The sequence below is a fragment of the Tasmannia lanceolata genome, unplaced genomic scaffold, assembly GCF_043159265.1.
Source record: "Tasmannia lanceolata isolate RefF3 unplaced genomic scaffold, GAP_Taslan_0.1 ptg000037l, whole genome shotgun sequence".
Lineage (NCBI taxonomy): Eukaryota > Viridiplantae > Streptophyta > Magnoliopsida > Canellales > Winteraceae > Tasmannia > Tasmannia lanceolata.
This window is the reverse complement of record NW_027518714.1, coordinates 10,396,207-10,420,472: the sequence shown is the minus strand read 5'-3', so window position 1 is coordinate 10,420,472 and position 24,266 is coordinate 10,396,207. Positions and strand designations below refer to the sequence as shown.

The 24,266-nt window shown below is 35.4% G+C and overlaps 1 protein-coding gene across 3 annotated transcripts in view; it reads right to left on the bottom strand.

Moving 5' to 3' along the window:
* Positions 1 to 4,270: 4,270 nt before the first annotated feature.
* LOC143859995 (hyperosmolality-gated Ca2+ permeable channel 1.2-like) overlaps positions 4,271 to 24,266 on the bottom strand; it is a 34,868-nt gene continuing 14,872 nt past the window's right edge. For 2 of the 3 annotated variants that reach the window (XM_077370498.1, XM_077370497.1), the window contains exons 4-12: positions 21,451 to 21,586; positions 19,284 to 19,385; positions 16,391 to 16,510; positions 16,173 to 16,253; positions 12,420 to 12,760; positions 10,203 to 10,448; positions 6,871 to 7,195; positions 5,324 to 5,557; positions 4,271 to 4,743 (exon numbers count right to left, since the gene is read on the bottom strand). In XM_077370498.1, coding sequence (XP_077226613.1) covers positions 4,483 to 4,743; positions 5,324 to 5,557; positions 6,871 to 7,195; positions 10,203 to 10,448; positions 12,420 to 12,760; positions 16,173 to 16,253; positions 16,391 to 16,510; positions 19,284 to 19,385; positions 21,451 to 21,586 — 1,846 coding nt within the window. In that variant the 3' untranslated portion in view covers positions 4,271 to 4,482. Of the gene's footprint in view, positions 4,744 to 5,323; positions 5,558 to 6,870; positions 7,196 to 10,202; positions 10,449 to 12,419; positions 12,761 to 16,172; positions 16,254 to 16,390; positions 16,511 to 19,283; positions 19,386 to 21,450; positions 21,595 to 24,266 lie in introns of all 3 variants that reach the window. The other variant, XM_077370499.1, reaches the window with a different exon arrangement.

Genomic DNA, 24,266 nt, shown 5'->3' with positions numbered 1-24,266 from the left:
TTATATACGACTAAGATTAAATTCTAGGGAAAATTCTCAAAAAAATGTGATTGTTTAACTGAAAATATCAAAAAAGTGTTGAGTTCACTAAATTCTCAAAAAGGGGTGAAATGCATCCCAAGGCATGCTTAAAGACAAGAATGCCCTTGAGTTGCTTTTCCCTCCACCTTTTTGAGAAACGGATCCCAATGCATTTCACAAACCCTATTTACCTTTTTTTTAGATTCTTCTTCCCCATGCAAGTGTTGAAAATCTTGCCTCTTCTAGGATGAATTCAACCCATATTTTTCAAAATAGACTATACAGCCCGTACCATAGGATTATCCAAACCGCCTAATTGATGGGCCACAACATAAATAGGTTGTGCCCCAAAACTCATTTCCATAGGATGATTCTAACCATCCGATCTAAAGAGGGACTTAGATTATGGAAACTTCTATAGATTGGACGGTTGGGATCATCTATGGAAATAATTTTTGGGGCAGAACCTATTTATGTTGTGGCCCATCAATTGGGCGGTTTGGATTATCCTATGGTGTGGGCTGTATAGTCCATTTTGAACAATACGAGATGTATTTTTCACTGCCCTTCTACAAATTGTGTTCAACTACATAAGTACTTTTGGCTTTTGACTTAGTGGTAGTGAAGACCTATATTGTTTCTTCATGAGAAAGAGTTTTTATATGGTGTAAACCCATATTCAAAAAAGTATTGTATGGATCACAGCATAGGATGATCCAAACCGTCCATTAGATAAGCCACAATGCAATTAGGTTGTTCCTAAAAAATCATTTCCACAAGGTGATCTAATGAAATACAATGCAAATGGTATTGTACGGGTCACACCTGAAGGTCGAGTTTTTTACATTCTTCTCAAACAGGTGTGAATTTGCCATAATAGGTCGACCTTTATAGCATATATACAAACAGGTGGGAATTTGCCTTATAGGTCGACCTACAGGTCGACCTTTTCAGCATTTAACCAAACAGGTAGGAAGACCAATTACAGGTCGACCTTTCCACCATTCCGTCAGACAGGTGTAAAACATGTGAAAAGGTTGACCTTTCCACCATTATGTCATACAGGTGTTCATAAATTCATTGCAATATTTACACCCAATGAAGTACTATTAGATTGTGTTAAGTAATATTTCTACTCTGGAACCACTATTTATACCTTGGAATCACTATTTATAGCTTGGAACCACTACATAATGGTAAATAGTGGTTTCTAGGTATAATTAGTGGTTCCTCGGTATAATGAGTGCTTCTGAGTGTTTAAAACCCTATAAATACAGTCATTCTCACAAGTATTGGGCAATCTAAACTATGAACCACCATAACATCCGAGTGTTTAGAAAACTATTTAACCCATTATTCATAAATTCATTGCAACATTGACACCCAATGAAGTACTATTAGATTGTGTTAGGCAATATTTCTACTCTGGAACCACTATTTATACCTTGGAGCCACTATTTATAGCTTGGAACCACTACATAATGATAAATAGTGGTTCGTACGTAATTAGTGGTTCCTAAGTATAATTAGTGGTTCCTAGGTATAATGAGTACTTTTGAGTGTTTAAAACCATATAAACAAAGTCATTCTCACAAGTATTATGCCATCTAAACTATGAACCACAATAATATTCGAGTGTTTAGAAAACTATTTAACCCATTGGTCATAAATTCATTGCAACATTGACAACCAATGAAGCACTATTAGATTGTGTGAAACAATATTTATACCTTGGAACCACTACATAATGGTAAATAGTGGTTATTAGGTATAATTAGTGGTTCCTATGTATAATTAGTGGTTTCTAGGTATAATGAGTGTTTTTTAGTGTTTAAAACCCTATAAATACAGTCATTCTCACAAGTATTAGGCCATCTAAACTATGAACCACCATAACATCCGAGTCTTTAGAAAACTATTTAACTCATTGTTCATAAATTCATTGCAACATTGACACCCAATGAAGTACTATTAGATTGTGTGAAGCAATATTTCTATTATAGAACCACTATTTATACCTTGAAACCACTATTTATAGCTTGGAACCACTACATAATGGTAAATAGTGGTTCATAGGTATAATTAGTGCTTCTGAGTGTTTAAAACCCTATAAATACAGTCATTCTCGCAAGTATTAGGCCATCTAAACTATGAACCACCATAACATCCGAGTGACAATACACCATACATCCAAGCATTAGGCCATCTAAACAATACACCACAGCATTGTAAAGAGGATGATGACAATAACTAATGCAATCCCTAACAAATAAATAAGATGATGACAATACACCATAGCATTGTAAGGAACATGTTAAACCTATGCAAATGTATCACAATGGACCTACTTGAGAAGCTTAGGTTTGATAACCAAAGAAAAAATAAAAGATCCAATAAAATCTACATTTTAGGAGAGGGGAGTTTCACCTCTCTGAAATGAAATTTCGTTTGGGTTTTTTACAAAGACAATGGAGTTTGATTTTGGCATGGGGAAGAAGAAGGTAAAAAGGTCAAAATGTTAGGTGAAATGCATTGTGATTTGCTGCTTACTTTTTTAGAGGGAAAACCAACACAAGGGCATTTTTGTCCAATTACGCTCATTGGGATGCGTTTCACCCCTTTTTGAGAAATTAGCCAACTTAACCTTTTTTGAGAATTTCAGATTAAAATCATATTTTTTTGAGAATTTTCCCTAAATTCTAAATAAGTAAAATAATACTTGTAAATAATGGAAGTAATCTCAAGTCTCAACTGCATGCAAGCATCTAGGCCTATAGATTATGTTAATGCTTGACTGGTTAGGGGAAATAGTTTTGACTAGGAATTGTATCCGTTAAAATACCTTTCATAAATACTCTTTCATTTACATTATGAAGGGTATTTCATACAATATCAACATCCAATCAGATCTAGAACACTCCAATGGGTTTTGTGGCTATATGGGTCAAATATAGCAAAATTTTAGACCTTAGGATATGAATTTGAACCGTGGCATAACAATCCAATTGGAGTACCAAAGTCTTGTCCAATTAAGTTCGGACCCTTTTGGATTCATTGGATCATCTGGGTATATTGACACCCTTACACCTTGTGACCTGCTACTCCTCCTATTACCCGCACATACCTTATGAGACTTGAGTTACAATTCCATCTACTTGTCATAATCCCATTCCACAGGCTCGTATGAGCAAAGGAGTTGATCAACCACGACTCAGACAACTCACCAAATGAACAATTCTAATTATGCAAGGGAAAATGGTATATTTACCTCCTTTGCTTCCCTACGCCACCACTTCTAGTGTAAAAAGTAGTCATAAATACACTAGTGGGGTGGCCCAGGGAAGAAAAAGAGGTGAATTTACCCCTAAAATCATGGTTTAAACTATCATGATACATCATCCATGCATCTACCTTCACTAGAGGGGTATTGTTGAAATTGGTCAGTAACCCTATGACATGGGTCAGGGTTAACTCATTATATCGGAGGGGGTCCAACATGACATAGTGAAGTCCCTACACCTAGAAATTTCTTTATCGTCACAAAATCCTCTTGCACCTAGAAATTATAGTGAAGTCCCTACACGTTACATAATTTCAAAGATCAAAGTGAAAATGACTGCGGATTTGGTCATTTTCACAAATTTTTGGTGTCCCGGGGCACTGGGTAGATCTATGTAAAATTAAGATGGATTGACCATGAGACGGCCCTCATGGCCTTGGTCCTATTCAGAACAGACATGTGTAAGATGCCCTCATGTCAAAAATCATTACTTTATAGATTTCAAGCATAACCCTCATGTCAAAAATCAATAACTTTTTAGATTTCAAGCATAATCCTAATCGCGAGCTTCCTTTTTCCGTGCGACAACAAAATTATATTTTACAAAAAGGCTCTAGCCTGAAGCCCTGAACTCAATTTCTCATAGAAGCAAGCTCTAGACCGGATCCAAATCCACAATATGAGAATATCAACATGATCCGGACCCTTCATCTAATGGGTCCACCATGTCGATGACATCGCTGAAGGTCAATCCCCACTTTAATAGAAGAACATGGATGTGGACCAATGATCATTTGGAGTCATCAATCAAGATCTCTGATAAAGTGTAACAATTTAGAGTTCAAATCACCCTAGAAGGTGCTTTCTGTTACAACCTTAGAATGGCTTCACAGAAAGAAAACAATGCAAACCATAAAGGAAATAAGGTCCACAAACAGCTGTAAGGGAGGCCTCAAACAAGCCCAGAGAAACAATAAAAGTGTCCATTTTTTACAAAGCTAAAGACAAATCTCCTCTAATTTGAAGATCTCTACAGTAGATGCCAAAGATCCAGTACCATAAACTCAAGTCTATATAAATGAGAGAAGTATTAATCCATTTCATGTCTTCACATATCCACTGTTCTCAACAACCTAAATGTACAGTGGCTACAATTTTACAATGAACTAAAAGCAAAGTAATTACGGTTGGTCATGATCTACCTCGGGCAAGGAGGAGGGTGATGTTGAACCACTGTATTTGCTGGGCAATGGGGTGTTCTTACGAGACTGTCGTTTTGTAGGCACTAGCAAACTCTCCATCTCAATGTCATCGCTAACTGGAAAACCTTCATCATCATCTTCTTCCTTGAACACAGGGTGTATATATGCTTTAAGAAGGTATTCTTTCAGTTTAAGATTTGGATACTTGGCACGCTCCAGTGTATCTTTCATCATTGCTTCCTGGAATGCATACAACCACCAATAAAGAAGAATAAGATCAGATTTTCCCTCAATGATAGTAAAGAAGAATAAAATCAACATAGATGAAAACATAATTCATATGACTATGGTATATAACTTCTTTTGATGACTATTTGTCAATCCTTAATAGCAAAGAATGATACAAGTGGTTGCTTCGCCACTTCTTCAACCTCTGCATGGCAAATTCCTTCATATTCCTACTCGTTACTTTTTAAGGCTTTAGATGTAATAAAATACAAGAAAAAAGAAAGAGGAAATGTCAGTGCCTTGCAACCAAGGACTGAAATTTTGGTTATGAATGCCCAAGCAACATAAGTTCCAAAAAAAATAAAAATAATAATCAATTCAACTAGTAAAGCAATGGTCAGGGCCTTGCAACCAAGTATTCAAATTTTAGTTATGGTTTCGGTCCCTACTGAACAAGATTTTTTTTTTAAAAAAATTTCGGTCATTTCTGCCGAGGCTGAAATGGACCCAATTTCGACCAAAATATATGTCGAAATCCGAAATTTTGGATTTCGGACAAAATTTAAAACCATGCTTGCAACTTCCAACGAACCTGTAATGGATATTTAACAAATGCAGGCTCAAAACGGCTTTTGCAGAACCGATGGAACGATATGGTCAATATTGGCAGGGCAATGAGCAAAGGAGTTGATTCAGCAGCTTCTTTCGTACTTAAAAGTCCTAGTAAAAGCAGCTGTGAGATAATCATTGCAGTAATGATACGCCCATGGACATCTGGCCAGAATTCCGCAGCACTCTCATATTCTTGATTGTAAACATTGATAATCTAGAGTACCATACAAGAAATTCCATCAGAAAATGAATTATAAAGGTTTACCTAACAAAACATGGAACATTAAGGCACGAATTACCTTCACAATTTCCAGAAAGGACAGTGAAGAAATTCGAAAACAGTCCCACTAAAGATATAAATTATCAGCAGAACACAAAAATGAATCCAGTGATATATCATTATAATTTCATTAACCATGTCAATTGTTAAAATAGATCTAAGGTAAATGAATGCATAAGCAAAAAAACCAAGAGAAAAACCTCTATTAAGAAGAACAGGAAGCATCTCAGTTTCAGTTGCATGGAGGAAAGCTATAATGTGAAAGGGCTTCCTTACATAAATGACAACAACATAAGTACATGGGTGATATCTTAATGTTATAGGCCCAAAATACAAAAAAATGAAAAATAATTATGAAAATGGTTCCCTCCTATCCAGCATAGCTTTCAAGAACTGAATAAGGAACTAGCTCAAACACATGAAGAAATTGAAGTGGTAAAAGAACACAATTTTGGAAACAAATCAAGAGGTCTCCACAATCTACAACTTAATATAAAGTGATGCACGGCAAAAGAACTTCAATGTACAGCTGCTACAGATCATAGCAGAATGTGCCAATTGTCTCGGATCTTCAATTTTTCCTTAGCAACAAACCCATGCAGAGCGTTAACATACTGTATGCTAATGCAAGCCTTCTCTAATGCAAGGCTTGAAGGCCCTACAATACATGTAAGGAAAAAAATTGTGCAGTTGATACAAATCATTTTCATCCCAAGAAAAGTGCCATGAGGCTTTACAATATATTAGGAAAAAGGGAACTAGAAAGTTCTTAAACCTTAAAAAAACTAATACTTTTGGACTAAAATACCCTCTAATGACTTGAAGACTCTCGCGCTCTCCACATAGAATTTTCGTAATATTTATAACACTCGTAACTTTAAGAACTTAAGTGATTTTGATGTGAACTGACTCTACTACCCTAACTTTAATAACTTAATTGATTTTGATGTGAAAAGACTCTACTACCCTCCGTGACTTAAAAAAGACTTAAATAACACTCTAAAACTAAATAAAACTCATTTAACATTAACAATGGGTCCCATCTTCTTAAAGCAGAAGTAAGAATTCACATGATGCAACTAATATATACCGTCCAAGCATCCAATGCAGCAGCATAAAAACAATAATAGAACTCACAATGTCTCTCCATTTACAAACCCAGAGCAAAAGATATAGAAGTATTCAATAAACATAGTGAGAAACACAAAACCTACAGTATATAAGAACGATTTTCGAAAGAGTTTTACCTGATGACGGAAAACAACAAATGCCAACCCAAAAAATATCACTATGAAAGGCAGTAGAATGGGGGTCACCACAGCATAAACAAGGCCAAGTAAAAAATACAATTGTATTTGAGGTTCAGATGAGTCGAAACCAATGCTTCCAGGATCCATTGCCTCTTCCCTATCTTTTTCAGTCTTCACCAAGAAAAAGTTCTTCAAGTGATAGAATACCAATGGCTTCAACCTTAAAATCTCCCCAGCAATTCCAGCCCAGCCATCAACCATAATATAAGTAATGAAGAAAGTCGCTTTCATTGGAATAGACACGCCAATTGTTTTTGGAATGCTGCACAATTACCCAAAGAAGTTTCTATATGTCATCTCAAAATGGAAGCAGGAAGACAACTAAAACTAAACAAGTTTTGATAAATTATTGATGAAAGCAAACGGAAACAAGCAAGACTATATTTAGGACAATGGTAAAATATAAGTTAAATATAAGTTACTTATCTAAATTCATAAGTTATCCAGAGTGTTGTTATTTCATATTGCATCCATAGCAGTACATGGAAGAATTGCAATAAGTACTTATTAATAATAAAGCTTGCATGCACAGTTAATTTCATATTGATTATCTATAACACTATATGTTTTTTTTTCCGGGATGTAGTCTGTCTCAAGGCCTTCTTTATGCCCATCTAATGCTGTTTATCTTGTTAAACTCCAAATTTTAGAGACAGAGACCAGATTTAATATTTTGACACATTAGCAATTTCTATACACATTGTTTGATGCAGCCAAGGAACACAAATCTAGACAGATCTCAAGTAAATAAAAGTAACAAGAGAGCAATAAAAACATGCACAGAATGGTGGTTTCTCCTTCTCTGGCATTTGGGGGACAAAACAAATTTTTTTTTTCTTTTCTTCACAAGTCTCCCTTCTCTACAATCAGTCAGCTTCTTTGATTAAATCACAAAACCCAAAAACTAATTTCAACCCTTTATTGTTTATTCTATTATAATCCCAGCCCTCCAAATTAAATAAAAATATAGATTACTTAATTAAAGATTTACTTACGTTATTTAAGTTATAAAGTGTAATGATGGTCCCCAACATAATCCTTGTAAACAGAATTAAAAACAAAAAACAAAACTAAACAACCCGTAAGTGAAAGTGAATTTTAAAAATAAACACCTAAACAATACAAGCCACCTTCGTGAGGTGAAGGTCGGGTCCTGCATCAACCCTAGCCCACAAGTAAAACTGTTCAACCACATTAATTAATCTTCATTTATCTAAGCATTCTCGCTTGGTAGTTTGCCCAACCAATTCATCAGAAAGCATCAGTACTGGTTGACTGGTTGCTATGCCTTGAACACGTCTCCTTCATATCCAATATCTCTTCAACAAAACTCAAAGTTTTAAATTTCACTTTCAGTCACCACAGGAATGGAAACATTTCAGTTTTGGTTAGAAATTTCGGTGGAAGTCTTGTAAAATTACGGAAACACATGGAAACATGTGCAGATGACAGAATCTTAAGTTGAAACTTCAAGAAATGCTAGAATAAGTACAAATACACACTTAGAAACCTACACACTTAGAAACCATCACATATGCTAGACCAAGGTTTTAAATTTCAGTTTCGGTCATCGGAGGAACGGAAACATATAGGTTTCGGTATGAAATTTCGGTCGAAATCTTGTAAAACCACAGAAGCATTTCACCTCATGTGCTCACGTGCCAATTTTCAGTTTTCCTACTTGAACCAACACTATTTTCAACCAACAATGAGAAACCTCTTTTAATTTAACCTTCACAAACACTTTCCGCTCTTTCGCCATCATAATTTTCTTGACTAGCCCCCCAGTCCAAAAATTCCTTTACATGCATCCTTCCATTAAAACCTAGTATCTCTATCAGAAAACCATAGGAAACTCAATTCCAATGCCCTAATCAACCATTCTTAAAAGCCTCAGTACTCAGTATACTCGTGATACACAAGCTCATGAATGGGTTTTCCCCTAGAGTCATAGCTATCCTCTCCATCGCTGCCTTCCAGACGATCGATGGGATCTACATCATTGCGGTCTCCTTATGCAATCTCCAACCAGGCTTACATGCATCCTTCCATTAAAACCTAGTATCTCTATCAGAAAACCATAGGAAACTCAATTCCAATGCCCTAATCAACCATTCTTAAAAGCCTCAGTACTCAGTATACTCGTGATACACAAGCTCATGAAAGGGTTTTCCCCTAGAGTCATAGCTATCCTCTCCATCGCTGCCTTCCAGACGATCGATGGGATCTACATCATTGCGGTCTCCTTATGCAATCTCCAACCAGGCTTACATTCAATCCCTACGCTGTAAGTTCTGCAACTCTTACATTTCATTATTGTTCTTCGCAACTCTTACATTTCCTTTTGCCAGTCTTGATTTACACAGCTAACATGTCGACTCCCTCATGCAGCCGCAGCTCGATTAGGCTTTGAGACCAATTTGATGCAGCCAAGAAACACATATCTGGACAGATATGATGTAAATAAAAATAACAAGAGAAATATGCACAAAAGACAAGGAAAAGATCGGGCAAAATTCACAAAGAAATGGTGGTTCCTGCTAATCAAGAAGGTTAGGGAGAAAACCCACAAAAATTTTCTTTCTTCTTAAATCTCTCTCCTCTACAATCAGACCCCTACATTAATTACATCCCAAAACGTTAAAGCCAAGCCTTCCAAATAAAATAAAGGCTTTATTTTAATCCAATCTCATCCCTCCAAGGTTAAAAAATGATGGCTTAAGTAAATGTTTCCTGAAGTAATAGGCCCACAACTTTATAACTAAAGATAAAGTGTAATGATGGTCCCCATCTTTAAAGTTATTCAAGTTACAAAGTGTAATGATGGCCTCCACCACTTAAATAAACAAATAAATACAATATAACCCCAAGCCCAACTTAACCTCATGAACAGTACTGTGCATATACTTATTGTTTGCATTTGTTTTGAATTTTTTTTTTTAATGTTGTATTGAATAGCAATGATTGACACTTGTTTGCATTGACATGATAAATTCCAAACCAACTACTAGACTAATACTAGCATTGCTAGGCTAGACAAATTAATAGCTTTCTTTTATCAGAAAAGTAAATGACCTCCCATTTAGGGGCTTATTATAGTTATATACGAGCTACATACATTTCCAAAGTATAGTTCAGAAATGTTGCACATTTTGATAAAAAGGAAATGTCATGTATTTGAGGCACAGTTAAACCTTTACACTTGCTCCCTTAAATTGTGAAGCTATTTTGATCTACAAGCCAATAGCTGCATCAGTTAGAGAACATACGTATTTGCTGATTGGTGAATAAAAGTATTGAGCTGTTCAAATGCAGTTCCGGTGATTATGCTCCCAAGAAATACGTTGACGAGTAGGAAAAGATAATATCTAGCTGCAGATCTTCTCTCTAGAGATGATAAGGAGATAAATCCTTCAAATTTAGACATTAGCATCAATATGGTCGGCAGAAAGATAAGGAAAATCTTCAAAGCAATTCCTGGAAGGACGCCTGCAATGAATGCTTTGATTAATTTCCTGCATGATGAGTCGGAAAAGTGTGAGCATACATTAGTAGTGAAAGATATTGGACAGTTCAGAAACCATTCACAAGACATACTATCATTAAATGTAAGATAAGATCCACATTGATGCATCGGAAGCTCACAAGTAATATAATGTTGATATTTCACTAAAGAAAGTATTTCTTGGGAAATGTTATCAGCACTACTGTATTTTGATGAGGGCACTCCTCACTTTATTAAAAGTACGGTATGGCCCGCACCATAGGATGATCCAAACTGTCCATTAGATCGGCCACAGCCTAAATAGGTTGTGCCCCAAAAATCATTTCCATAGGTTCATCCTAACCCTCCGATCTATAGAGGGTTAGGATCAACCTTCTAACATTCAGATCATAGCGTTAGGATGAACCTATGGAAATGATTTTTGGGGCACAACCTATTTAGGCTGTGGCCCATCTAATGGACGGTTTGGATCATCCTATGGTGAGGCATAACGTACTTTTAATAAAGTGAGTAGTGCCCTCATCAAAATACAGTAGAGCTGATAAAATTTCCCTTCTCTAATACGCCTGCAATTTGTACTTTTTAAGGTTTCTCCATTGACTTGATATCCAAGGCTAAAATATGTCCCATAATGTAAGGACCCAACATGTACTTAGAAGTAAATCTCTATTGGCTGAAATGCCTGTCTTGACCGGTGTCTGACAGTCTGACTAGATGAATATTTTTGGGAGACTAAGATATGAGATTTTTTACTGAATTTTTCGGGTTTAGCTGTAATACTAGACCCCACTTTGGGTCAGTAAGGTAAGTCTTCTTAGTCTATCAAGGGCCATTTATTCCACAAAAAGAAAAATCAGATTTATTTGATCTCTTCAATATTGGGGTTGACTCAGAACCATGATCAGATGTCTTTAGAAACCTTAAGTCAATCAGTTAGCTCAAGCTAGTGGCCGATCCCCTCAATTGTGTTGGGAGATCAAATTGATCTAGATCAACGACCATATAAATTAGATTCATAATCTGATCTCTATTGACCGTTAGATGAATCATCAAATTCCTCGGATCATCGATCAAGCTTGAATTAATGCAAGATCATATCATCTGAATGTCGATCACACCTAAATTATCTAAATCCTGATGGCGTGGAAATTGATGGTTCTTACTTCATCAAAGATGCTAAAAATTTTACTTAGTTTAATTCTTAATTGTAAAATTTCTCCAACAAGTTTAAAATGTTCTTTATTCAATTTTATTAAGACTTTTTAGGAATACTAGTGTTGGACGAAAATTCCAGATTTGTTATGTGGGAAAAGTGATAAAAAACTTAGAAAGATAGCAATCTTGAGTAGGTGGACTTCTGTGAGAGATTTTAGGAAAAATGATGGGCCACCCACACGTTTTTTATAGGAAGAAAATAGAAGCCTTAATTTGAAGTAGATTGGAGAGAGATTATTTGGGTAAGCTCAAATCTCCCAAAGGGATTGGGCGTGTAGATTAAGGGAAGAGATAATTCCTTGGAAACTTTGGGCCAATGAGAGGCAAGTTGGTTCCTTAAAGTGAAAATGTATCTTGATAGGTATTGGTGGAAAATACTAGAAATAACTAATTAGCTCATTGATTGGGATTTTCCCTCCCTTTCAAATTATATTTCTCTTTTTTGGAAAGTAACTAATTAGCTCATTGAGAGATTTTAGGTGGACACTTCGATGGTACTTATTTCATAGATGCTAGCAATGGTACTATTGAAAGACAACATTTACATTTCTAAGATGCTAGCAATGGCATATAAAGCATTCAAAGAAGCCTTAGATGTAGAATTTCAGATATAGCATGCAAATAATTCAATCAGATTTCATGAATTCATAATATAACTTCATATTAGCAAAGAATGTGAAAATATATTTCAGAATCCTCACAAATTAAGAAATGAAAAAAGAACACCAAATGACAATCAACAAGCCTTAGATGTAGAATTACTCACACTCGAATTATAGGCCTCAGGAATCGAACTTTTTTTTCAATTTCCTCAATGTTTGCAAGCGATTGTACAAATGCTATTGGGATCATGAAGAAAAAGGTAAGAAAGAAGAATGCAACAGCTATGATGAGCCTCCTAACTGAGAGTGAAACAAATGGAATTGCCAGGTTCTGCCAATATACGTTGCGAGGCTCTGGAGCCCATTCAGTCAACCACATTGTTGGATTTCTCGATTGCTGGGTTTGTGCACAAACAGCAGCCCCCCACCGAGTTTTGAAGGAAACAAAAGCCACTGGCATGATGGACTTGGCGTCGCTTTTTATCCAATCACGTTCTAAAGCCTCCTGAACATAAAAGAACTCCCATTAGGCAGTATCATTGGAATTGATATGCATGCATAAAACCTGTGATAAGCAACCATCCAAACTAGTACAGAGATAAATAGAGATGTGCACTGTTATGTATCGTCCAAAAAATCAAGGATCACATTATTGAAGAGATACATGACTTGAGAGAAGTTGGATGTATCTTCCTCGCGTATTCTCTAAATGTTTTTTCTTTGTTTTTAATGGTTCTCCACATACCAATAAAGCAAAATAAAAGACCAACTCACTCTTGTCATAGAGATGAAATCACTGTAAGTTTGGAACCCAAATAACGCTATTTCTTACCATAAGCACGAGTACTCCACAGTACTTGAATAAACAGATGAAATGGATTGTGAGGAATAAATCTCTATAAAAGTAAAGAACAGGACTTGCTCTAATTATGGAAAGTTGTGAGGAATTCTGTACTCTGACCCAGCCATGGAATGGGAATCGCACAAGTGGCAAAGGTATGCCATGAATATGGATTGTACAACTAGAAGTTCACACACCAGAATGACACTCATTATCAACTGTCAGCGTAGCCCAGTTCTATCGATATAGAAAATATTTATTAATCATGTTTCTTTCATCTGTAGAAAACATAAAAGATAATACGAAAGTACATGTTATAGCTGATGAGAGGTGACTTTTAGACCTGGTACGAACTAGAAACAGATAAGGGACTGGATCATGGTTTTAAATTTGTACCGAAAACGATAGGAAACGACCAAAATGTTTCTGTTTCCATCCCCACCGAAACGCATACCGAAACAGAAACATACACTGAAACCAAAACCGTGAGTGTATTAATGATATATTATATTAATATTTGTTACATAATTATATTTATATGAATTTCAAGTAAAATATGGTACGTGTAATATATATATATATATATATAATTAAAATTTTATATTAATTACATAAGAAATGTGATATATATTGAATTATCTAGACATTCACGGCAACACATGTCACTAGGTGTTCGATGTTGTGAAACCATCCATATGATATGTATTGAATTATCTTGACATGTGCGGCAACACATGTCACTACTAGGTGTTCGGTTGTTAAACCGTTATGGATGGTTGTCTTACTTATAGCGTCTCCTGAAGTTACATCTTATAATTCTATCATTTGCATATTTCCATATGTTTTGTGACTTTACAAGATTTCCACTAAAATATCCGACTGAAACTGAAATTTTTCTGTTTCTGTCTCGTCAGAAACATAATTTTAAAAACTTGGAACCGATTCCGATGTGCCTTGGAGCGGCCACTAATTGGATCCAATTGTGGTTGCCCAAGAGCTTGGGGGGGGGGGGGGATAACAAAGTGATGAGCTTGAGAATCATGTCTCAAAAGGACATAATAAACAGCAATAATAATAGAAATAACTACCAAATTGAGACAGAGTAGGACCCAACATGGAACCAGGTGCCCCTTGGAGCAGCCAATAATTAGATCCAATTGCAGGTGGCCAAGAGCTTTAGAATGGGGGATTTAATGAATTGATGAGTTTCAGAATCATGCATCAAAAAACTTGGAACCGATTCCGATGTGCCTTGGAGCGGCCACTAATTGGATCCAATTGTGGTTGCCCAAGAGCTTGGGGGGGGGATAACAAAGTGATGAGCTTGAGAATCATATCTCAAAAGGACATAATAAACAGCAATAATAATAGAAATAACTACCAAATTGAGACAGAGTAGGACCCAACATGGAACCAGGTGCCCCTTGGAGCAGCCAATAATTAGATCCAATTGCAGGTGGCCAAGAGCTTTAGAATGGGGGATTTAATGAATTGATGAGTTTCAGAATCATGCATCAAAATGGCATAAACTCAACAATAGAGAATTACAAAAGCATTTGTCTAGTTTACCAATGCAAGAAAACCATAATTCATGACAAAGCAATTATTGTACATGGAATGGTTAGGGTGTGAGCAATGAGCATATGGATGCATGAGGGAGAACTGAAAGTAGAATGTAATGCTTATGTAACTTCGGGCTTTGGTAGGGTAGAGCCTAGGAACTAAGGACATCTCCCACTTACAGGTATTTTCCATCACAATCTATCCCTAGGTCCTACCTATTAGAACATCTACCAGGCCAATTGCTTCTATAGTTGTGAAGCTCTTGGGTTTTCCTTATAGACTGAAAATGTAGCCTTTTCAGCAACAAGTTCTCTTAATCATTCTCATTCCATAGATCATATGTGATCTTCAGGATTCTAAATATCTAAAACACATCTTCGTGTAAGTAGAAAAACCTCATAACCATAGTTACCAGGTCGGGAAACGAATACGGGAAACAAAACGTGCAATGCGTGAAAAAATTAAAGGGGAAACGAGAAACGGAAACGATAGAGAAACGTCTTGGGAAATGCATTGAGAAATGTTTGTGAAACACGAGGGAAACGTGAGGGAAATATTTGTGAAATGTGAGGGAAACGTTTGTGAAACGAGAGGGAAACGTTTGGAATACGAGACAAAAACACAAGTGAAAGATTCATGCATTTGATTGTAACGAGAAAGGTGGACGTTTCGTACCTGTTTTGGAAACGCGTTTCCCACTCTACCAGATCGTTTACGGTAAATATGCTCAAAACATTTATGAAAGAAAAAGAAATGATGAGCCACTAGGTAAATTTCAAACATGTGCAGACTTGGGACAGATACAAAATACAATGTTTCTGGTAACTAATTGTAATGGTACAGACTTGGGGGACAAATACAACCTATCACATTATAAAATCCAAAATATCAAATATAACATGATTCTATGCACTTTTGTGCAAAAATTAGCCACATAGGGTGTTTCCGCACACTGCACACCACCAACTGTGAGCAACTTAGGAAGGACATATCTGCCTAGAGTTTAATAGACTTGGGACAAATAAAACTTATCAAATTATAAAATCCAAAATATCAAATAAAAGTTGAATCAAGGCACTTTTGTGCAAAAATTAGCCACGTAGGGATGTTTCCGCACACTGCACACCACTAATTGTGAGCGAATGGGGAAGGACATATCTTCCTAGCATTTTGCAGTGTACTTTGCACTTTTCCGCTTTTCCATCACCTCGATAAATATGCATTATGACTTCTAGGACTTTTTTTTTTTTTTTGAGAGAGAGAGAGATTTCTTAGACTCCAAAGTCTTATTGTAAATCATGGGTTATTTACTTATTTTGTCCTTTAATTAATAAGACAGAAATATGAGACCATTGTATAATCAAAGATTTATAACAAACAGTACCAAAGAATTTGTAGACTTATTTGGAAATTGCATGAAAATAAGAATTCATTTCCAAAATTTCACAAAAATTACCACCAAAAAAAAATTGAAAAACGTGTAAACAGCAAGGAGTCAAAGAGAAGTACATACTTCTTTTGCAAGTCTATCAATCTCGGAAGTGTAATATTCAATAGAATCCACTTCATTGCCCCAAAGTCCAAGGAAGCCAGTCTGTTTAATAGGAAAAAAACTAAGCACTGGAAGGTAGAATTTCAGAGAAGAAAACAGAGAATGTTTATACTTATTACAATTTCAAAGGGAAAAGAATGATTAACAAGGTATAGTGAAAGCCATTAGCAACATGGTACCTTCCGAGTTGGCCTTTCAGATGGATTTCTAGAATGCTTAAGTTGATAATAATCAAGCCAGTTATGCATCTTTTTCTTCTCCTGGCCGAGCTTAGCAAGTTTGTTTGCATTGTACACAACCTACAAACAACACTTCGAATGAGGAAAAAGAGATCAAAATATCTCCAACCCTAATAGTTTCCAGTACTAAAAACCAGTGAAAATCAAGGTTTTAATACAAATAAATATAACTCAGTATATATACAGCATGGAGATGCCAAACAACACTCCGAATGAAGAAAAAAACTAAAAATATCTCCATCCCTAATAGTTACCAGAAATAAAAATAAGTAAAAACCAAGGCTTTAGCACCAATAAATATAACTGAGTATATGCATAGCATGGAGATGCCACTACAGTATCAATTTTAGGAATTCCTCCATTATTTAGTTCCCTAATAGAAACTTCCTGCAATAATCTAAATATTGTGGTTTTGGCTAAGTTTTGAGGATAATGTATTTCTTTTTCTTTCAAGTGTATCAATCTGGGATTGAATGTATTGACACAAAATTTTGGAATTGGGGCATCACTACTAGTCATCCAATAGTCATGACTTGGTAGTTTTCATGCAGCCACTCATTGCACTTATGATCCAATGTTGGTGGTCCATCAGCATTTAGAAACTTCAATTTCCTCATGCACCCAAGGAAACTTTTATTGGGCCCACAGAAGCTAATTCGCCCATTTAATCTCACATAACTTAGTTGGATAGTGATGCAAGTAAACCACTAGGAATCCACCAAAAGTGGAGAACACGCTAAAGAATTGAACAATCACTCAAATAATACAATAGATCTTCACAAACAATGCTTGAGAGAGATAAATTGACAAAGGATTTATCAAATCATGATCAACATAGGGTAAAATCCAAAACACCTAAAAATCCAAAAAAGTACATAACTTCATATTTATTGTCCCTAAAAATCGGTGTAGAACATAGTTAGCAAAACTCCGTTTTAAATAGCATTTTCGGGAAGAAAAAAAAACATTTAAAAATCGTTTTAGACGTTTTAAATGGCATTCTTTGGCCAAGTTTCCAACTTTACCCTCACTATCTTTTGTAAATGGCGAAGCGCGTTTTTTTGAACCAATACTACATTAAACTCGAATTTTTCCTGTCCCCCCTTCTTCTTTTTTTTGCCAAATCACGTTTTGCTAGGTTATAGAATCAATTTTAGCCTTTAGATCAACCTAAACAAAGCCTAACTTTTATGGCGATTTGAGATCTAGTTTCCTCCTAGGCTTGAATTGTCCGTTTCTTTTTTTTTATCTTATGAAGTAGCAATTTTAATTTGGGGAGACATGATTTCTTCAAATATTTATATAGAACATTCCAACGACTTCTTTTCAAAAGGTCTTCAATAACATTCAGGCGCTCTTGAACAACACAAGAATCTACTCATGATCAAGCTCCATATATTTTTACAAAAGAGGAATTAAAGGAGATTAGTATCAAACTGTTAATTTTAAATGGATAAGATATATATATATATATATATATATATATATATATATATTTGAATCAAATATATGAGTGTGTGTGTTTCAAGGAAAGATAGAGGGAGGGGGGGTTAAAATATCCTCATTTGTAGTTATGATGCAGCACCGTGAAGAAAATTTGAGGAAAGGGAAGAGAGAAATAGATGAAAGGGGATAGAATTAGAAGAATAGGAGAAGAAGAGACGAAGATAACCAGAAGAATAGACGAATTTAGAGAGAGGAGAGAAGAAATCAGAATTTGAGGGAGAAGAATCTTTATTCAATATCAACAATCATCTAAAGTTACAAAATAAGCTGTAAAGACGCCTATATATAGGCAAATAAACAACCTAAGAACTAGAATCCTACTAAAACATGAACTCTTAAAGAAGCCTATTAAAATAAGAACTCTAAACAGAATAAACTGCCTAAAATGAAAAATAAAATCCTAAAAACTAAATAACATGGAAAATAAATTCTTAGAAAATCTAAAGGGCAAATATGCCTCTTATTTAGGCCTAAAATCTGCATCAAGTTATGAGCGCACGGGTGCATTTGCTGATGGTAGAAACAATCTGATTGAGAGGAATGATGTGAGGAACATAAATCTGGAATTAGCAGTCTGATATATGACTACTCTAGGTTAATCATCTCCGCATATATGAGACTAGCTGTCCCAATTCATACAATCAATGCTAAGTTAATGACACTTTGAGTCAATCTCTAATTCCTCTAGAAAATAACACCCCAGTGTTTAGAATAAAGGAGATACATTTTAACAATGCAATGGCTTCAAAATTTGTCTTCACCTTGGACATTTATTGCACAGTTGAACAAAAATGGAGTTTGTCTGTCCTCCCCACGTAAAAATATAGTAAGATTTCTAATATTCAAAGAACGTAATAGCCAGAGAACCTAGCCAATCATATGTCAATTTTCATGTATGATTGGAACTATAACTGAAATTATAGTTTTGTTTGTTTGCCTCCCATGTCAATTTTCATGTATGATTGGAACTATAACTGAAATTATAGTTTTGTTTGTCTGCCTCCCATGTTCAAAGGGTTTATCGATGTATCCTATTTTCATTTTAAACAAAAATTTACTTTACCTGATGAATAAAGAACTTACATAACTCACAGTATGGAAAAGTATATGGCAACTACAAGGAGGTAAAATGCATTGACTACTTGTATCGACATGATTTTTTTCTAATAGACAAGTGAATGAAGCAATAGCTTTTCATTTGATGTAAACCAGGAAAAAATATCACCTAACGGAATGAAAAGACTATGTAAATGCGTTGATAGAAAATACTTCATTACTCAAGGCATAGAAATATAGCTTTTCTAAAAAAGAAATTGTAGCATACAACCTGATGAGTGAGGTAGTGATCAGGATGGTTGACTAGAAAAAAATGCTCAACAAGCTCGCTAACTGATTCATCAGGGTCTGGAGGCACATTTCTTACAAGAACCTGCAAAGGAGACAATCAAACAATGATTTTTAGAATAGAGGAGACATGAAGATATTCTGGCATACATTGAATAGAAAGCTATTTATAAATAGAAACTGTAAGATTTGACTTCCATGGTTCTTATTTAAAATGAATATGTTTAGCATAATTATCAAAGATAATCCTCCAAACTGTAAGCAAGGTTTTAAATTTTTTGTTTTGGTTTCGGTATCAGTCATCAGCACAACCAAAACATTTCAGTTTCAGTATGAAATTTCGGCCGAAGTCCTATAAAATCACGGAAACATTCCAGTATGAAATCACAACCCAAATCCAGGAACTCATTTGTCATTTTTTATTTATTTGTGTCATTTTTAAGAAATATCTTAAAGGAACTCATTTTCTTCTCATTTCTGCAAGTGGGGTTGATTTTTATCATGGTTTCTGTCGAAATATCGACATTTCAATAATGAGAAAATTTTGGACAAAATCTAGTATTTTTCCAAATCCAAGTAGATTTCATTTTGGTAGCAGCCATGATCGAAATATTCTGGCCGGAAAAATATTTCGGCAAAATTTAAAACCATGAATAAATGCTTCAAAGAAAAGATTCAAGTTAGAGGTGAATAAATGCAAATAAAGCATTATCCAATATAAAAAAATCCTAATAGGAATGCATTCCTTTTTTTTTATGGGCAATAGGAATGCATTCCTTTTAATAAGTATCAACGTCCTTTCTAAAAGTATAAGAGACCAAAAGGTTCCTTAAAATGTATGGAAGAGCGGATTACCATGTGGCAGGAAAATGGACTGCATATTAAAGAATTGATTAGGGTCCTCATTACGCATCATAGAAACTATAAGGAACCAAAGGTTGCATAAAATGTTCTATGGTGATGTAGGACAAATCCATGAATGATGGTCTGATACCAAATTATAATGTAACGTATAACAAAAATAAATCCAAGAGTCAATGGCTAGATCTTAATTACATTTTCAACAGTATACCTCAAATCTAGAATCCTACAAAAGATAAGTTACTGCAGAAAATCAGAAGATTCAGAACTAACCTTTTAATGTATAACGAATCAAAAGGATAAAAATCTACTGAAAAAATAAATTTAATATAGGTTGACTACAAATCTACAATCATGGATCAAAACTCATGAAAATCCTGCAAACAATTACAGTAGAATCTTTAAAAATTAGTCTTCCTGTAACACCCGGCCCCACAGATAAGAATTTATATTATTTAATTAAAAATTAGATATGGATGGGAGTATGGGACCCAGTTGAGGACACCCATAATGGAGTTGATGCATGTGCATCTCGTTCAATCGAAGGTCAATCGTCCCAGATCATCTAGAGATCGGAGTGGCGACTGGATCGACGACCATATTCAATGTCCTCTGAAATTATGATCAAGATAGTTTATAGAAACACTTTCTAGGAATTTCCTAAAATAAGCATTTCCATAATAGTTATTTCCTTAAGATAATAATTCCCTGAAGCTAAGAGTTCCATATTTTCTAGTTTAGTTTTGGATTTACACCCCAAACTTTTGATAATCACACCATAGTTTTAAAACTCCCCGCGTCATCGTGGACTCCCTTTTCCCTTGGCCGCGTTCCGCAGTTTGCCCTACATAGTCAATAAGTCTTCCTTTGACTCTCCCGAGTTATGACCGCATCAACCAAGTATTCAGCCATGTCGGCAAGGATTTTTCTTGGCTGCATTTTGACCCATATCCGCGTTTTTAACATTGATTCACACTTCTATCTATTGACTATGATCAAAGGGTCTAAATTGCACCCAATCCTTTTGATAACTACACCCTATCTCCAATTAAAGCAATGTTTGGAAACCTAGGTGAATAATACTTTCGAAAGTTTGTGAAAGCTCTTTGGCCATTTTGAAAAATTGTAGTTAAGCTTGTTCCTTCTCTTAAAAAAATTACTTCAGGGCAACAATTCTTCGAACTTAAACATAGAAACTAGTTCAGAATCATAATGTTATGAAAATTTCATAGGATATCTAACTATGTAAGCACACAAAGAACATTGAAATTAACAATGAGCTTACTTACTGTAAATTGATCTGGACGGCGCCGCACCGATGCAAGAAAATGCAACCTCATTGATTCGACTATCTCATACTCTTTGTGCAGCACATAGCATGTCCAAAATGAGAAGAGATAGGCCATTACCAAATGCGCCCAAAACCTGCAATGCTGAAAATGAACATATTTACTTCTTGCAACCGAAAAAGTAAGAACGTCCTTAAATGACGATGACTTAGGCTATGTTTGCAACATAAATCATGCATTATGTAGAAATTGTATATAGGAAACGAATATCTGTAACTAAGGAGGTTAGAGTAGATCTAAGGAATATTCATGCAATGGCAAGAAATCATGGAAAGATAAGAGGGTTTTGAAAGGATGTAATGGGTTAGGACAAGTGTAGGAGATTAAAGTTTCAATGGGATTAAGATAGATCTAGGAGGCTAGGGTTTTGGAAAGATAGACATATGAAAGATGGTTTCAGATCGAGGATCTAAGGGTGTTGGAATGGACAGACCTATGAGATTCGGGATTCCAAAGTAGGGATCTAAGCATTGGGGTATCGAGCGGGTAGATCGATCAGAGAAGGGTTTTGAATGAGATATCAAGGGATGCGAGTATCGAGTGGGCAGATCAAAGATACTAGGTTTTGAATATAGGGATCTAAGGGTTTAGTTCATGAAAGGAGATTAGGGCAAATATATGGGATTAGGGTTTTGAGTGGGTGTGAAAATAGTGTTTCGAACCGTAGATCAAAGTGGCTAGGGTCTTTAATGACCAGATCTAAGAGTTTAAGGTTTTAAACAAAGGGATCTAAGGGATTAAGGTCTTGAAAGAGATGACATGGGGAATGGGTGCTTCAAAGGATAGGATCTAGGGGGGTCAAGGTTTCGAAGAGGGTAATGATGGGGGGCTAGGGTTTAGAAGAAAGTGGAGGAGGGCCTCCGCAACTTCAATAGCGGAGAAGGTGAAAACCTTGGTGCACGACTCGAATAGCGAAGAAGACAGAGCATAAGAAAAAGAGAAAAAAAAAAGAGGAGACAAAGATAAGAGAAAAAGAGATGAGCAGATGTTTGGATCCTTTGACGATCTTCTTAAGTTCTTAAATGCTTGAATTTTCTTGACTCGGTTACCATGTCAAATATTTGCATAAACAAAGAGAAAAATAAAGAAAGAAGAAGAGAGACAATTAGGCCTACACCTTGCAAACGAAAAATGGAGAGCAAAAGATTCAAGTAACCATTCACAACTTGTCTCTTCTCCCTTTCATAATTATGACTTAAACAAATTACACACATGCCCCTTATGTATTGCACATAAGCTGAAAAGCGTTGAAGAAAATTTCAATCATGTTATATACACTTAAACAATTGTACATACATACAAATTGATTACAAAGTCACCCCATATGAATTAAATACACCTTGAACTAGTGTATATAAGTTGCCTATATTCCACAGGCGATGTATCCTTTGTTTCCATCGCCAATGCCAATTCTTTTACCAAATCTTCCTCCGGTAAATTTCATGTTACTAATGTTTAGTTAGTTTTGGGTCTTTCAATAAGACTTTATTATCTAATTCTAAGTTTAGTTCTTAATTTCATTTTTTACTGCTTTAGACTTCATGTTCTTGTGAAGAATCTGTGAACATGAAAGCTCCAATCTAATGGTTTGTTCATGGTTTTAAATTTCCCCGAAATGATAGAAATATTTTCATTTTCATCCCCATCAAAACAAAATCTACATGATTTCCTTTTACGCCATTCTTTCTCCAAAATTTTGACCCAAATTCCCAAAATTCGACCGAAATGATCGGAATGACAAAAGCATGGAAAGATATTATTTGCATTTCATTCATATAGAGAATGATATCTGGTAGGTAACATCATTGAACTGCATAGCAAAGTAACCGTATCTTATGCATGGGATGTCAGATTGGCATGAGACCAATAATACCTCGTAACTCTATGTGGTATTGACATAGAATTGGGGTCCTTAGAGGGCAGACTGGTCATGGTACTTTCTTATACTTCATTACGTTGTTACTTCTTTACTAACTTTACCGTTCTAGACATGTACGACAACACATGTCACTTGGTGTTCTATGTGATTAAGCCATTATGGATGGCTTTCTTTCTTATGTGATTGTTTTAAAGTATGTATTTGTGCTTATTCTAGCATTTCCCAAAGTTTCATTTTAAAATTTCATCATTTGCAGATTAATAACAATTCATTATTTACATATGCTTTTTAAAAAATTAAAAAAATCCATCATTTGCATATGCCTCCCCGCCTCCATATGTTTCCGTGATTTTACAAGATTTCCACCGAAAACTGAAATGTTTCCATTTCCTCCGCCTCCATATGGTACTTTCTTATACTTCATTACTTTGTTACTTCTTTACTGACTTTACCGTTCTAGACATGTACGACAACGCATGTCACTTGGTGTTCTATGTGATTAAGCCATTATGGATGGCTTTCTTTCTTATGTGATTGTTTTATGTATGTATTTGTGCTTATTCTAGCATTTCCCAAAGTTTCATTTTAAAATTTCATCATTTGCATATGTTTTTTAAAAGATTAATAACAATTCATTATTTACATATGCTTTTTAAAAAATTAAAAAAAGCCATCATTTGCATATGCCTCCGTCTCCATTTGTTTCCGTGATTTTACAAGATTTCCACCGAAAACTGAAATGTTTCCATTTCCGTGGCGACCGAAACCGAAATTTAAAATCGTTGCATCACCTGAGTCGTGACCTTCACAAAGCAACACATCATGTAGAAGTTCTTGCATCACCACAAAGCAACACATCATGAAGAAGTTCGCATGC